A 16,952-nucleotide genomic window follows, 5' to 3' on the forward strand; every position below is an offset into this window, starting at 1 on the left:
TTGACGCTGGGACTATCCCATTTGTTCTACAGGGACATGGATAGGACAGGCTTAGAGGGTTATGGGCAGACAGTGGAGGAGATGGGCTGAAGGGGCCAGTTTCTGTGTAGGAAGGAACTGCAGATGCTGGTTTACACCGAAGAGATTTACAAAATGCTGGAGTAACTCAGCGGGACAGGCAGCATCTCTGGAGAGAAGGAATGGGTGATGTTTCGTGTTGGAACTCCACTTCTGACAAGTTTCTGTGTTGTCACTGTTTCTGACCCTGACAATGAACCCTAACCCCCAGCCCAGACCCTGACAATGAACCCTGAGCCCCAGCCCAGACCCTGACAATGAACCCTGACCCCCAGCCCAGACCCTGACAATGAACCCTGACCACCAGGTTAGACCCTGACAATGAACCCTGACCCCCAGCCCAGACCCTGACAATGAACCCTGAACCCCAGCCCAGACCCTGGCAATGAACCCTGACCCCAGCCCAGACCCTGGCAATGAACCCTGACCCCCAGCCCAGACCCTGGCAATGAACCCTAACTCCCACCCTAGACCCAGACAATGAACCCTGACCACCAGGTTAGACCCTGACAATGAACCCTGACCCCCAGGTTAGACCCTGATATTGAACCCTGACCCCAGCCTAGACCCTGGCAATGAACCCTGACACCTGCAGCTTAGACCCTGACAATAAACCCTGACCCCCAGCCTAGACCCTGACAATGAACCCTGACCCCCAGTCCAGGCCCTGGTGTTGACCCTGAACCCAAATCCTAACGTTGAACCCAGACTCCGGGCCGGGTGGCCGACCACAGGCACCGCCGCTGCTACTGACGCTGCTGCCGCCGCCGCTACTGACGCTGCTGCCGCCGCCCGACTCCGGGCAAGTTGTGGGCGGCCAACGGGCAGAGAGGGAGAGAGAGAGGGAGCGCCGCCGCCATGGCCGACGTTGTGTTCGAGCTGCTGCACCTGGAGCTGGTGTCGCGGCTGCGGGGCGACGGAGGGGCCGGGGCGGGGGAGCCGGTAACTCCAGCCCGGGGATCGGGGAGGGACTAGGCCCAAAACCCAAAAACCTGCTAAACCCGGCCCTGAACCCCCTAGACCCCCTAAACATGGCCCTGAACCCCCTAGACCCCCTACACCCGGCCCTGAACCCCCTAGACCCGGCCCTGAACCCCCTAGACCCCTTAAACCCGGCCCTGAACCCCCTAGACCCCTTGAACCCGGCCCTGAACCCCCTAGACCCGGCCCTGAACCCCCTAGACCCCTTAAACCCGGCCCTGAACCCCCTAGACCCCTTGAACCCGGCCCTGAACCCCCTAGACCCCTTAAACCCGGCCCTGAACCCCCTAGACCCCCTAAACCCGGCCCTGAACCCCCTAGACCCCCTAAACCCGGCCCTGAACCCCATAGACCCCCTAAACCCGGCCCTAGACCCCCTAGACCCCTTAAACCCGGCCCTGAACCCCCTAAACCCGACCTTAGACCCCCTGAACACCTTAAACCAGGCCCTGAACCCCCTAGACCCCCTAAACCGGGCCCTGAACCCCTAGACCCGGCCCTGAAACCCCTAGACCCCTTAAACCCGGCCCTGAACCCCCTAGACCCCCTAAACCCGGCCCTGAACCCCCTAAACCCGGCCCTGAACCCCCTAGACCCCCTAAACCCGGCCCTGAACCCCAACACCCGGACAATTGTACCCTAAACCCCCTGACTGCACCCCCAAACCCTAAACCCAGCCCAAACTGGGATGTGGAGAGGATGTTTCCACTAGTGGGAGAGTCTAGGACTAGAGGGCACAGCCTCAGAATTAAAGGACGTTCCTTTAGGAAGGAGATGAGGAGGAATTTCTTTAGCCAGAAGGTGGTGAATCTGTGGGATTATTTGCCACAGACGGCTGTGGAGGCCACAAGTTAGTGGATATATTTAAGGCAGAGATAGATAGATTTTTGATTAGTACGGGTGTCAGGGGTTATGGGGAGACGGCAGGAGAATGGGGTTAGGAGGGATGGTTAAGGGGCCTGTCCCACTGTACGAGGTAATTCAAGAGCTCTCCTGAGTTTTAACAAAATCAAACTCGTGGTAAGTACGTAGAACGTGCGTAGCGGGTACGTCGGAGCTCGGGACGTCTCTTAGCGGCTCGTAACGCTAACGGCAGGTACTCGGGAATGCGGTAACTCGTGATGTTTTTTCAGCACTGTGAAAAATGTCCACGAGAGCCCCGAGTACCTACGAGCGGCTATTACTGTAATTCTCCGAGTTCGAATCAGGGGAGAACTCGGGAGAACTCTTGAATTATCTCGTACACTGGGACAGGCCCTTCTGTTCCTATCACTTCTGCTCCTATCACTTATGACCTGAAAGTTGCTTGTGTTTCTCTCTGCAGGAGCGAGGGAAATGCATTTCGACTCTGGAAGGAATGGGTTTCCGTGCAGGACAAGGTCTCATCGAGAGGTGGGTTCCCCTCTCCCCTGACTCTCAGTCTGAAGAAGGGTCTCGACCCGAAAACATCGCCCATTCCTTTTCTCCAGAGATGCTGCCTGACCCGCTGAGTTACTCCAGCACTTTGTGTCTATCTTTGGTGTAAACCAGCACCTGCAGTTCCTTCCTGCACACCATGAAAAAGTTAATGTAGTCTATAAACAGTTTTAAAGTTTTCGGGCTTAACAAAATCAAGGGATACAGGGAGAAAGCACGAAGCAGTGGAGGCCGATTCACTGGAGGTTTTCAAGGAGGGTCAGATTTAGTTCTTACGGCTAACGGAATCAAGGGATCTGGGGAGAAAGCAGGAACGGGGTACTGATTGTGGATGATCAACCATGATGATATTCATTGAATGGCTCGAAGAATGGTCTCCTCCTATTGTCTATGTTTGTATGTTAAACCTATTCTATTGTGTAAATTCAGGCTGTGATTGGTGTTGCAGATTCACCAAAGAGTCGCCTTCATTCAAGGACGAGTTGGACGTCATGAAGTTTATCTGTAAGGAATTCTGGACAAACCTCTTCCGAAAACAGATTGACAACCTGCGGACCAATCACCAGGTGCTTCATGTGGTAGTGTTTAGTTTAGAGATACAGCGCGGAAACAGGACTTTCAGAGGTGTTCATGGGTTGAGTGACTTGGTGTGACCAGTGTAGTGTGTGTGTGTCTGGGTGGGTGAGTAGTGTCGCTAGTGTAGTGTGTGTCTGGGTGGGTAGTGTCAGTGTAGTGTGTGGCTGGGTGGGTAGGGTCACTAGTGTGTGTGTGCCTGGGTGGGTAGTGTCACTAGTGTAGTGTGTGGCTGGGTGGGTAGTGTCACTAGTGTAGTGTGTGGCTGGGTGGGTAGTGTCAGTGTAGTGTGTGTCTGGGTGGGTAGTGTCAGTGTAGTGTGTGTCTGGGTGGGTAGTGTCAGTGTAGTGTGTGTCTGGGTGGGTAGTGTCAGTGTAGTGTGTGGCTGGGTGGGTAGTGTCACTAGTGTAGTGTGTGTCTGGGTGGGTAGTGTCAGTATAGTGTGTGTCTGGGTGGGTAGTGTCACCAGTGTAGTGTGTGGCTGGGTGAGGTGGTGTCACCAGTGTAGTGTGTGTCTGGGTGAGTAGTGTCACCAGTGTAGTGTGTGTCTGGGTGGGTAGTGTCAGTGTAGTGTGTGTCTGGGTGGGTAGTGTCAGTGCAGTGTGTGTCTGGGTGAGGTGGTGTCACTAGTGTGTGTGGCTGGCTGGGTGGGTGAGGTGGTGTCACTAGTGTAGTGTGTGTCTGGGTGGGTAGTGTCACTAGTGTAGTGTGTGTCTGGGTAGTGTCAGTGCAGTGTGTGTCTGGGTGAGGTGGTGTCACTAGTGTGTGTGGCTGGCTGGGTGGGTGAGGTGGTGTCACTAGTGTGTGTGGGTGGGTGAGGTGGTGTCACTAGTGTGTGTGGGTGGGTGAGGTGGTGTCACTAGTGTGTGTGGGTGGGTGAGGTGGTGTCTCTAGTGTAGTGTGTGTCTGGGTGGGTAGTGTCAGTATAGTGTGTGGCTGGATGAGGTGGTGTCACTAGTGTGTGTGGGTTGGTGAGGTGGTGTCTCTAGTGTAGTGTGTGTCTGGGTGGGGTGGTGTCTCTAGTGTAGTGTGTGTCTGGGTGGGTAGTGTCAGTGTAGTGTGTGTCTGGATGAGGTGGTGTCACTAGTGCAGTGTGTGGGTGGGTGGGTAGTGTCAGTATAGTGTGTGGGTGGGTGAGGTGGTGTCACTAGTGTAGTGTGTAGCTGGCTGGCTGGGTGGGTAATGCCACTGGTCAGGCTGTAACTCTGTCTTTCTCCCAGGGAACCTATGTGCTCCAAGACAACCGCTTCCGTCTGCTAACTCCGATCTCCAATGGGAAACAGTACTTGGAAGAGGCACCAAAGGTAACTCTCTTCCTTCTGTGTCTGATCCAGGGCGCTAGAGTAATACAGAATGTCCTTGTTTGTAGCCCTGCATCAGCTGGCAGTGACACTGCTTTGGGAACACGAGCGTCAGTGATGAGTTGCAAAGTGAAGCTGAAGGGCAGAGATAGTCATGGAGTCCGGCAGCACAGAAAAGGCCCTTCGGCCCACTCTCCTTGTCCATGCTGGCCCTCTGCCCAGCTACACTAACCCATTGGCCCATGTTAGGACCATATCCTATATATCTTACCTTGTCTAAATGCCTAAAGGGCAGCACTGTAGTGCAATGGTAGAGTTGCTGCTATTCCTACTGCCATTCGGGACGACAGATGGCACAATGGGCTAAGTGTTCGGCTGGCAACCGGAAGGTAGCCGGTTCGAATCCCGCTTGGAGTGCATACTGTCGTTGTGTCCTTGGGCAAGACACTTCACCCACCTTTGCCTGTGTGTGAATGTGTGTGAGTGATTGGTGGTGGTCGGAGGGGCCGTAGGCGCAGATTGGCAGCCACGCTTCCGTCAGTCTGCCCCAGGGCAGCTGTGGCTACAGAAGTAGCTTACCACCACCGAGTGTGACTGAGGAGTGAATGAATAATGCGATGTAAAGCGCCTTGAGTATTAGAAAGGCGCTATATAAATCCCATCCATTATTATTATTATTATTCACCTGGGTTTGATCCTGACTACAGTTGCTGTCTGTAACGGAGTTTGTACGTTCTCCCTGTGATCGCGTGGGTTTTCTCCCACATCCCAAAGAAGCGCAGGTTTGTAGGTTAATTGGCTTTGGTAAAAATTGTAAATTGTCCCTGGTGTGTGTGTAGGATAGTGTTAGTGTGCGGAGATCGCTGGACGGCACGGACTCGGTGGGCCAAATGGCCTGTTTCAGCGCTGTGTCTCTAGATGAAAGTTCGATGCCGGGCTGCATTGGGAATGTTTGCTTTGTGTTTCAGTTCTTGGCGTTCACCTGTGGACTGCTGAGGGGTGCCTTGTCCAATCTGGGAATTGACAGTGCAGTCACGGCCGAGGTGTCTGCTCTGCCAGCATGTGAGTAGCTACAGGTCACATTAGCTTCCAGTCCACATCAATACTCCCTCACCCACTGTCTCACTGAAATGCTTTGTTTTGGGTACAGCCCAGTAAAATCATACTCAGGGTGGGGGGAGGTGAGAGATAACGGGCCGAATGGCCTCTCCTCCTGCTGGATAAAATACAGGAGCTCTGGATAGTTGCAGTTAATAGACAATAGGTGCAGGAGTAGGCCATTCGGCCCTTCGAGCCAGCACCTCCATTCAATGTGATCATGGCTGATCATCCCCAATCAGTACCCCGTTCCTGCCTTCTCCCCATATCCCCTGACTCCACTATCTTTAAGAGCCCTATCTAGCTCTCTCTTGACAGCATCCAGAGAACCGGCCTCCACCGCCCTCTGAGGCAGAGAATTCCACAGACTCACCACTCTCTGTGAGAAAAAGTGTTTCCTGGTCTCCGTTCTAAATGGCTTACTCCTTATTCATAAACTGTGGCCCCTGGTTCTGGACTCCCCCAACATCGGGAACATGTTTCCTGCCTCTAGCGTGTCCAAACCCTTAACAATCTTATATGTTTCAACGAGTCGGGCAGCATCTCTGGAGAAAAGGAATAGGTTACATTTGGGTCGAGACCCTTCTTCAGACTCGAGAGAGGAGGGGAACTTCATCAAAGTAGACAAACCTTAAGGGGGTTCCGCAGTGGGGCAGACAAAATGTGTAGGAAGGAACTGCAGGTGCTGCTTTACACCGAAGATAGACGCAAAAATGCTGGAGTAACTCAGCGGGGCAGGCAGCATCACTAAAAGCTGGAGTAACTAGTTCAAGGTCTCGACCCTAAAACGTCACCTGTTCCTTTTCTCCAGAGATGCTGCCTGACCCGCAGAGTTACTCCAGCATTTTTGCATCTCTCTTGGGTTTAAACCAGCATCTGCAGTTCCTTCCGACACTGGACTGGAAGGGACAGTGCAACACCAGGTGTTGCCACCAGGTGGTGGTGTCAGCACACGAGCTGCTTCCATCCCTGGTGAGGCAGCTTCAAGCCATGTCCCTTCAAACAAAGAAATAAATAAATCCACAATGATAATAATAATAATAATGGATGGGATTTATATTGCGCCTTTCTAATACTCAAGGCGCTTTACATCGCATTATTCATTCACTCCTCAGTCACACTCGGTGGTGGTAAGCTACTTCCGTAGCCACAGCTGCCCTGGGGCAGACTGACGGAAGCGTGGCTGCCAATCTGCGCCTACGGCCCCTCCGACCACCACCAATCACTCACACACATTCACACACAGGCAAAGGTGGGTGAAGTGTCTTGCCCAAGGACACAACGACAGTATGCACTCCAAGCGGGATTCGAACCGGCTACCTTCCGGTTGCCAGCCGAACACTTAGCCCATCACCATTTCCAATAAGTAATGATCGAGCCTTACATAAGGGCGGCACGGTGGAGCAGCGGGTAGAGCTGCTGCCTCACAGCGCCAGAGACCCGGGTTCGATCCTAACCGCGCGTGCTGTCTGTATGGAGTTTGCACGTTCTCCCCGTGACCTGCGCGGGTTTTTTCCGGGTGCTCCGGTTTCCTCCCACACTCCAAAGACGTACAAGTTTGCAGGTTAATTGGCTGGGTATAAATGTAAATTATCCCTAGTGTGTGTAGATAGCGCAAATCGGGGTTCGCTGGTCGGTGTGGAGTCGGGCCGAAGGGCCTGTTTCCATGCTGTATCTCTAGATACACTAAACATCTCCAGTTATTCCCCACATACAAATGTCAACTAAATGCCTCCTGAGGTTTTACCAGTTTGGGTGTAAGGGCAAGGGGCGGAAACAGTGACTTAACACAGAGACATGCAGCTTTATTTACTGGGATAGACACAAAGTGCAGGAGGAAGTCAGCGGGTCAAGCAGCATTCTGGACAACATGGATGGATGAGGGCTGATCTTAGAGGGGAGTACAAGATCATGAGCAGAATAGAAGCACTGAGACTCGTGCCCAGAGTGGGGAATCTAGAACTAGAGAACGTGGGTTTAAGGTGAAGGGGGGGATAGGTTTAATAGGAACCTGAGGGGTAACCTTTTTACAGGCGGGTGTATGTAACACGCTGCCGGATGTGGCAGTCGAGGCTGGTATTGTCACGACGTATATGGATAGGATGGGTTTAGAGGGATATAGGCCCAACATTGACAAGTGGGACTGGTGTAGACTGGACATGTTGGTCAGCATGGGCAAGTTGGGCTGAAGGGCCTGTTGCCCCGCTGTGTGACTATAACCTCATAATTAATGGTACAGTTATGTCGACTGACAAGAGGAAATGCTGGCTAGTCACAAAATGCTGGAGTAACTCAGCGGGTGAGGCAGCATCTATGGAGAGAAGGAATTGGCAACGTTTTGGGTCGAGACTTTTTTTCAGACTTAAGAAGGGTCTCGACCCGAAACGTCGCCAATTCCTTCTCTCCATAACTCACCCGCTGAGGTAAGCCCCTGTCCCACTTAGGAAACCAGAACGGAAACCTCTGGAGACTTTGCGCCCCACCCAAGGTTTCCGTGCGGTTCCCGGAGGTTGCAGGTGGTTGCCGGAGGTTGCAGGTAGTGGAAGCAGGTAGGGAGACTGACAAAAACCTCCGGGAACCGCACGGAAACCTTGGGTGGGGCGCAAAGTCTCCAGAGGTTTCCGTTCAGGTTTCCTAAGTGGGACAGGGGCATTAGATTCAGATTCAGATTCAAACTTGATTGTCATTGTGCAGAGTACTAGTACAGAGATGCAGTTAGTTAGCATCTCACCCAGAAGTGCGAACACAGAATAATGGAACAGTAAATATATATATGTATATACAGTAGCAGTGGTGCAATTTTCAGGGGGGGGGGGAGATCAGTCACTGGGAGAAGGAGTGTCCGGGGGGGGGGGGGGGGGGGGGGGTGGGGTGACTGGCAATCACCAAGGTGCAGAGTTAAGTAGGGTAACAACTGGTTACTCCAGCATTTTGTGTCTACCTTCGATTTACCAGTACCTGCAGTTCTTTCTTAAACAAGAGGACATGCTGCACTGCTTGCTGGCCATAGGTTTTTATGTTCTCTTCTCCCTTCCCCCTTTCTCTCTCTCTCTCTCTCTCTCTCTCTCATTATGTACGCCTCTCCCCTTCGCGCGTTCCCTATACCTGGATTCCTGAATGAAACCTCGGTAACTTTGCTTCTCTCCATTGCAGGTAAATTTCACATTATGATCCAGGCAACCTAGGCCTCTGCTCGTGGCTGGACAAGGACCGAGATGGGAGCAATGAAGCTTGAATGTAGCTGCAGGCAGGCTTGTGCCTTACCCTTCCCTGTATAGTTGCTGTTGGTAGTCGCTCAGTGGGGGACTTGGGGTGGAAATGAATTAAAGATTATTTTATGGTGAATATACTCAATCTGGCAACTAATGAATGGGGCTTTACTGGGGCAATCGCTTAAAGTCATAGAGTGATACAGTGTGGAAACAGGCCCTTCGGCCCATCTTGCCCACACCGACCAACATGTCCCACCCTTATTTGGCTCATATCCCTCCAAACATGCCCTATCCATGTACCTGTCTAGCTGTTTCTTAAACGTTTCCTCAACTACCTCCTCTGGCAGTTTGTTCCATGCACCCACCACCCTTTGTGTGAAAATGTTACCCCTTCAGATTCCTGTTGCTCTCGATGTTGGGGAAGTTCAGGACAAGGGGTCACAGCTTAAGGATAAGGCGGAAATCCTTTAAAACCGAGATGAGAAGAACCTTTTTCACACAGAGAGTGGTGAATCTCTGGAACTCCCTGCCACAGAGGGTAGTCGAGGCCAGTTCATTGGCTATATTTAAGAGGGAGTTAGATGTGGCCCTTGTGGCTAAGGGGATCAGAGGGTATGGAGAGAAGGCAGGTACGGGATACTGAGTTGGATGATCAGCCATGATCATATTGAATGGCGGTGCAGGCTCGAAGGGCCGAATGGCCTACTCCTGCACCTAATTTCTATGTTTCTATGTTTCTATTAGTTTCCCCTTCACCTTCAACCTATGTCCTCTGGTCCTTGATTCCCCTACTCTGGGCAAGAGACCCTATGCGTCTGTCTACCCGATCTATTCCTCTCACTTGACAAAGATCAGCCACAGTTACTGTGCATTATCACTGTGGCTTCTCTCGAGCGTTGATTCCAGCCGTTCCCTCCCGTGTTATCTCCCTGTTTGTCACCAGCACCTCCCAGCCAGCCGTCCCCAGCAGCTTGGACAATGTCTGCTTGGACACTGATGCAAATCCCCACTTGAAGCCCGGGACCTGAATCCACAACTTGGGTTGAGGTGGATCTCGCCTTCATCCACCCCACAACCGTTCCGAGTGATCGTAGGGAGCAAGTGTGGTCCTCGATTGAAGAGAGGAGAGAGAAAGAAAATTAGGAGCATGGATCCATGAGCCTGTGACCAGCGCAGGGAGAATACCAGCCTCTACGGCTCACAGCGCCAGAGACCCGGGTTCCATCCTGTCTACGGGTGCTGTCTGTACAGAGTTTGCACGTTCTCCCCGTGACCTGCGTAGGTTTTCTCCGAGATCTTTGGTTTCCTCCCACACTCCAAAGACGTGCAGGTTTGTAGGTTAATTGGCTTTGGTATGAATGTCAAATTGTCCCTAGTGTGTGTAGGATAGTGTTAGTGTGCGGGGATCGCTGGTCGGAGCAGACTCGGTGGGCTGAAGGGCCTGTTTCTGCGTTGTATCTCTAAACTAAACTGAACTAAACTAAACATCCGGAGAAAACCAACGTAGGTCACTAGGGTGGTGGTGGGGGGGGGGACGGGGGGGGGGGGGACGTACAAACTCCGTACAGACAGTCAGGATCGAACCAGGGTCTCTGGTGCTGTGAGGCAGCAGCTCTACCCGCTGCCCCACCGTGCCTTTGATTTTGTTTACAAACCTCAACCACCCAGGCCTCAGGACAGGCCACTTTATCCCCACCTACAGGCCCCACTGTTTAATCCACTCGAAACACTTTCCTGATGGCCTTCTGAGACATTTAATGCATCATATCCACTGGTTATTTATTCGGCAAGTCACAGTCTCATCAGTCTCTTTGTAGATTTGTCACACACAAAGCCTTGTTGACTGTGCCCAATGCTATGATCATTTTCAAAGAGTTAAGCCCCTGTCCCATTTAGGAACCCTGAACGGAAACCTCTGGAGACTTTGCGCCCCACCCAAGGTTTCCGTGCGGTTCCCGGAGGTTTTTGTCAGTCTCCCTACCTGCTTCCACCACCTGCAACCTCCGGCAACCACCTGCAACCCCACGGAAACCTTGGGTGGGGCGCAAAGTCTCCAGAGGTTTCCGTTCAGGTTTCCTAAGTGGGACAGGGGCATTAAGCTACCATTTCCTTAATAATAGACGCTGGTAGTTCCCCTGCAACTGGTCTCTGGCTCATGGTCCCACACTGGTACATTTGCTTCTCACACCTCTCTTCGTTAAAGGGTTCACTTGCTCCCCTCGATCTCTCAGAACTGTTGTAGAGTTGAGAGTGTGATCTGCTGACTTTCCACTAGTGGGAGAGTCTAGGACCAGAGGCCACAGCCTCAAAATTAAAGGACGTTCCTTCAGGAAGGAGATGAGGAGGAATTTCTTTAGTCAGAGGGTGGTGAATCTGTGGAATTCTTTGCCACAGGAGGCTGTGGAGGCCACAAGTCAGTGGATATATTTAAGGCAGAGATAGATAGATTGTTGATTAGTACGGGTGTCAGGGGTTATGGGGAGAAGGCAGGAGAATGGGGTTAGGAGGGAGAGATAGATCAGCCATGATTGAATGGCGGAGTGGGAGACTGCAACCTTCACGTGGTCCGCCCTGTTTCGACAAACGCAATCAACCCGGCGTGCACAATCAAATAAGATCAAATAGAACAAGTTGTCCTACAACTTTAGGCTGTGCACGCCATACGCAAGAAGAATAAGAAGAAGAATGGTGGAGTAGACTTGATGGGCCGAATGGCCTAATTCAACTCCTAGCACAATGATGACCTTATGAGAGCCACCTTGACCTTTATCGGCTTCAAGGCATTTCTTGTCTTCCCATCCCATTAATTTCTCCAGCATGTATTTTTATTATTAATGCTGATTTCTATCCCTCGAGGCTTGTTGTTCGCTGTTATTTCTGAGTGAAGCCACACAGATGATTTGCTTCGTTTTGTGTCTTTATCTTTCTGTAAAAGGCTGACGGGTCCAATGGGGGCACGGTGGTGCAGCGGGTGGAGCTGCTGCCTCACAGCGTCAGAGACCAGGGTTCCATCCTCACCTCGGGTGCTGTCGGTGTGGAGTTTGCACGTTATCTCCTGTGACCACGTGGGTTTTCTCTGGGTGCTCCAGTTTCCTCCCACGTCCCAGACACGTGCGCGTTTGTAGGTTAATTGTCCCTCTGTAAATTGCCACCTCTAGTGTGTAGGGAGTGGATGAGATAGAACTAGTGTGAACGGGTGATCGATGTTTGGCGTGGACTCGGTGGGCCGAAGGGCCTGTTGTCACTAAACTAAACTAAACTTAGTTGCAAAATGCTGGAGTAACTCAGCGGGTCAGGCAGCATCTGTGGAGAACATGGATAGGTGACATTTCACAGAGTGCTGGAGTAACTCAGCGGGTCAGGCATCATCTGTGGAGAACATGGATAGGTGACGTTTCACAGAGTGCTGGAGTAACTCAGCGGGTCAGGCAGCATCTGTGGAGAACATGGATAGGTGACGTTTCACACAGTGCTGGAGTAACTCAGCGGGTCAGGCAGCATCTGTGGAGAACATGGATAGGTGACGTTTCACAGAGTGCTGGAGTAACTCAGCGGGTCAGGCAGCATCTATGGCGCTAAGGAAATAGGCAACGTTTTGGGCCAAAACCCGTAAGGGTTTCGGCCCGAAATGTTGCCTATTTCCAGAAGGATTTCGGCCCGAAACATTGCCTATTTCCTTAGCTCCATAGATGCTGCTGCACCATTCCTCAGCGGGTCAGGCAGCATCTGTGGAGAACATGGATAGGTGACATTTCACAGAGTGCTGGAGTAACTCAGCGGGTCAGGCAGCATCTGTGGAGAACATGGATAGGTGACGTTTCACAGAGTGCTGGAGTAACTCAGCGAGTCAGGCAGCATCTGTGGAGAAAAGGAATAGGTGACGTTTCAGTTCGGAACCGTTCTTCAGACTGAAGAAGTATCTGGGAATCTGAAGAAGGGTCTCGACCCGAAACATCACCCATTCCTTCTCTCCACAGATGCTGCCTGTCCCGCTGAGTTACTCCAGCATTTTGTGTCTACCTTCAGTGTAAACTTGTGTCTATCTGCAGTTCCTTCCTAAATTAAACAAATATTAATTGAGGATAATATTTTCTTTTACATACTTGGAGCGTCTGCGTTTTTTTAATTGTGTTTCTCTCTGAATTTCCTTTTGTAGTCGACTTTCCCTAATCCCTACCAGTTTCTTCCTCTGCTTTTGCTGAAATCAAATTTTCTCAGTCCCCAGCTTATCGTTGGACAAGGCAAAAGTAAGCCGTTTACTTTGATCTCATGCTAGGCGTAACGTTTCCTGATGGCCATGGATGCACTACGTTCCCTATTGCTTCTCTGTGTCTTAAACTGATCCAAACCCTCAGTTCTACGTAAGCACATATTATTTAAATGTTTAAGAAGGAACTGCAGATGCTGGAAAAATGGTAGATAAAAATGCTGGAGTAACTCAGCGGGTGAGGCAACATCTATGGAGCGAAAGAATAGGTGATGTTTCGGGTCGAGTCCCTTCTTCAGACTCGTATTAAACATTTAATTCTTTGAACACATTTTTTTTAGGTATATTTAAAAATATATATATTCCTTACATTTTTAATTCTATAAACGTGTGTCTTCAGCAGTAGCCATTTCTGGTTATTATCGGGGGTTTGCTTGCTCATCACATAGGCACGGTGGCACAGAGTTGCTGCCTTACAACGCCAGAGACACGGGCTCCATCCTGACTGCAGGTGCTACGATCAGAAGAAGGGTCTCGACCCAAAACGTCACCCATTCCTTCTCACAAGAGATGCTGCCTGTCCCGCTGAGTTACTCCAGCTTTTTGTGTCTATTTATGGGTCCTACTGCACCATTCAATCATGGCTGATCTATCTCTCCCTCCTAACCACATTCTCCTGCCTTCTCCCCATAACCCCTGGCACCCGCACTAATCAAGAATCTATCTATCTCTGCCTTAAAAATATCCACTGGCTTGACCTCCACAGCCTTCTGTGGCTAAGAATTCCACAGATTCACCACCCTCTCACTAAAGAAATTTATCCTCATCTCCTTCTTAAAAAAACCATCCTTGAATTGTGAGGCTGTGCCCTCTGGTCCTAGACTCTCCCACTAGTGGAAACATCCTCTCCACATCTGCTATATTGCTCCCTCCCTGCACACCACTGGGCAGGCAGTTCTGTCATCGCTCATCGCTGTCGAGGGCCAATTATATACTCAGAGGTGATCGGATAATTAGATACTCGAAAGCTGTCTTTTTAAAGTGATTTAATTTGCTTGTTTGAAAATATTAGTTAACGGTGTGGCAGAGGCAGGATGTGACTCACTCAGCTCGACGCCAGTTCAAGAGCTGCCAGCCGTATATAGTTTAGTTTAGAGATACAGCGCGGAAACTGGCCCTTCGGCCCACCGAGTCCATGCTGACCAGCGATCCCCGCACACTGACACTATCCCACACACACTTGGGACAATTTTACATTCACACATTCACTTTATGTTTACCACGCTAATTAACCTACAAACCTGTACGCCTTTGGAGTGTGGGAGGTCACCGAAGATCTCGGAGAAAACCCACGCAGGTCACGGGGAGAACGTGCAAACTCCGTACAGACAGCGCCCGCAGTCAGGATCGAACCCGGCAAGGCGGCACCCCTACTGCTGTGCCATCGTGCCCTTTCTCTCGTTTCCCTTAAGCCCTGACATCAGTCTAAAGAAGGGTCTCGACCAGAAACGTCGCCCATTCCTTCTCCCCAGAGATGCTGCCTGCCCCACTGAGTTACTCCAGCATTTTGTGTCTTATCTTCGGTTTAAACCGGCATCTGCAGTTCCTTCCTATACTCTTCCATTTGGATGGCTGGGGAAATTTTGAACGGTTCTGATACAAATCAATACTGCACATTAATGCCTGATGAGGCAAGGAAGGGGGTCAGAGACCTTGTTACTAAATAGTGAAGGCACGATTAATGCTTTATTTAATTGAACGTTGATGCTTTGGCAACCTTCCTCAGTTCACAGTGAATTTCACTCCAGCCCTATACGTGTCTTGGCATTTCTGCTGGGTTTAATTGATCAGCATTTATGGATCAAATGAGCAGCATCTCCAGTTCCTCAGTCAAAGGAAGGATCTGAAAACTGGAGTGACCTGTTTTTTCAGGAATAGACCGAGACTAATTGAGTTAGCCTGCAGTCCTTCTCCCCGTTAATCAACCTGCCAGCTCTGGCTGGGCTGCTGAATCTACGCGCAAGTTAACGAGAGGAACTGTGGCGACCATGTTACACAATCCTCTGGAAAGGATTTAGAGATACAGTGCGGAAACAAGCCCCCCGCCCCCCCGCCAGCACCGGGCCTGGCAGCCAGCACCGGGCCTATCTTGGGAGAGAGATATATATATATATTTTTTTAATTTAATTCTTTATTTCGAACAGAATAAAATAATAAAAAGCAAGCGTGAAACAGCATACAAAAAACAAAACAAGAATATTTATAGTGTCATAAACAATATCTATAAATAAATGAAATCGTATGTGTCTGAAAAGGAGCAGGCGGAAGTCAAAGCTTATTAAATCCCACCCCTTATTCAACTGCTTGTAATTATCTTATACAAATTTAGCAGCTATATGTACACCATATGTACACCAGCCACTATATGTACACCATATGTACACCAGCCACTATATGTACACCATATGTACACCAGCCACTATATGTACACCATATGTACACCAGCCACTATATGTACACCAAATTATTTACATTTATACACTAATCAAATATTTACAAAGCCATACAAAAAAGAAAAAAATAAAAATAAAATAAAAACCCCTCATATACTATACAGTATCTTAGTCATATATACATATATATACATATATACTCTAAAATCACCCTTCCCAATACAATCAGTATAACAATCTAAGGTGGTCTGCAGGCCAGACCCCACCATACACACGGGTGGTGCAGCGGGTAGAGCTGCTGCCTCACAGTGCCAGAGACCCAGGTTCGATCCCGACTACGGGCGCTGTCTGTACGGAATTTGAACGTTCTCCCCGTTTCGGTTTAGATGAGATATTCGGTTTCCTCCCACACTCCAAAAACATACAGGTTTGTAGGTTAATTGGCTTAAGTGTAAATTGTCACTAGTGTGTGTAGGGGAATCGCTGGTCGGTGCGGACTCGGTGGGCCGAATGGCCTGTTTCCGTGCTGTATCTCTAAACTAAACTAGAGTGAGGTGCACTGATTTGAGCACAAACACACTCCAAGTGATTCCTTGTTTAAGAAGGAACTGCAGATGCTGGAAAATCGAAGGTAGAAAAAATGCTGGAGAAACTCAGCGGGTGCAGCAGCATCTATGGAGCGAAGGAAATAGGCCCTCACTCCATAGATGCTGCCTCACCTGCTGAGTTTCCCCAGCATTTTTGACTACCAAGTGATTGCTTAACCACTTAACCTGATCCTTACTGATCTATAAACTTAAATAATCCTGTAAAATTAATTTGTCAAAATGATTTTCATTATGCTAAAACAATGAAGCAGTTTCCCGAGGCTAGAACATGTTTTAATTAATGAGCTGGGAAGTGATGAAGATTACCAGTGTGACTTGTAGCCTTGACCGGCGCTCTAATGCTCAGCTTGCATTACTTGGACAATCCGCACGCTCCTACAATGGGAACTCACCACGGAAAAATGGTTGTGTTAACGAAACAGCTGACAGTGAGGGGGGAGGATGAGGTGGAGGGTGAGGGGAGGGGGGGAGGGGAGGAGGGTGAGGGGGCGGGTGGTGAGGGGAGGGGGGGAGGGTGAGGGTTAAGGGCCTGTCCCACTGTACGAGGTAATTCAAGAGCTCCCCCGAGGTTAAAAAAAAAATCAAACTCGTAAGCACGAAGAAGGTATGTAGTGGGTACGTCGGAGCTCGGGGACGTCTCTTAACGGCTCGTAACGCTAACGGCAGGTACTCGGGAAGACTCGCTAACGGCAGATAAGCTCGGGAAGACTGGTGAAGATTTTACAACACGTTGAAAAATGTCCACGAGAGCCCCGAGTACCTACGAGTGGCCATTACCGTAATTCTCCGAGTTGGAATCAGGCCAAACTCGGGAGAACTCTTGAATGAACTCTTACAGTGGGACAGCCCCATAAAAGGGTTTACCAAGATTAGAACAGTTTAACAGGTGACTGAACCTGATTAAGTCTCAGAATCTCTTGAGTTTCTCAAATAAACCGGCGTATTCAGGCCTTGTCAGTAGATATTGCGACACACCTGTAGCCACCCAAAATGCTTCACCGATTCAAAGCATTTACAGCCCTGTA

At 50.2% G+C, this 16,952-nt stretch overlaps 1 protein-coding gene across 1 annotated transcript; it reads left to right on the forward strand.

The window, feature by feature from the left end:
• Nucleotides 1-881: 881 nt before the first annotated feature.
• trappc6a (trafficking protein particle complex subunit 6A) lies at nucleotides 882-8,796 on the forward strand. Its single transcript, XM_033014262.1, has 6 exons — nucleotides 882-1,020; nucleotides 2,384-2,451; nucleotides 2,924-3,041; nucleotides 4,269-4,352; nucleotides 5,318-5,411; nucleotides 8,601-8,796. The coding sequence occupies exons 1-6, from the start codon at nucleotides 937-939 to the stop codon at nucleotides 8,630-8,632; spliced, it is 480 nt and encodes a 159-aa protein (XP_032870153.1). The 5' UTR covers nucleotides 882-936; the 3' UTR covers nucleotides 8,633-8,796.
• Nucleotides 8,797-16,952: the final 8,156 nt, after the last annotated feature.

Source organism: Amblyraja radiata, chromosome 41 (genome assembly GCF_010909765.2).
Source record: "Amblyraja radiata isolate CabotCenter1 chromosome 41, sAmbRad1.1.pri, whole genome shotgun sequence".
NCBI lineage: Eukaryota > Metazoa > Chordata > Chondrichthyes > Rajiformes > Rajidae > Amblyraja > Amblyraja radiata.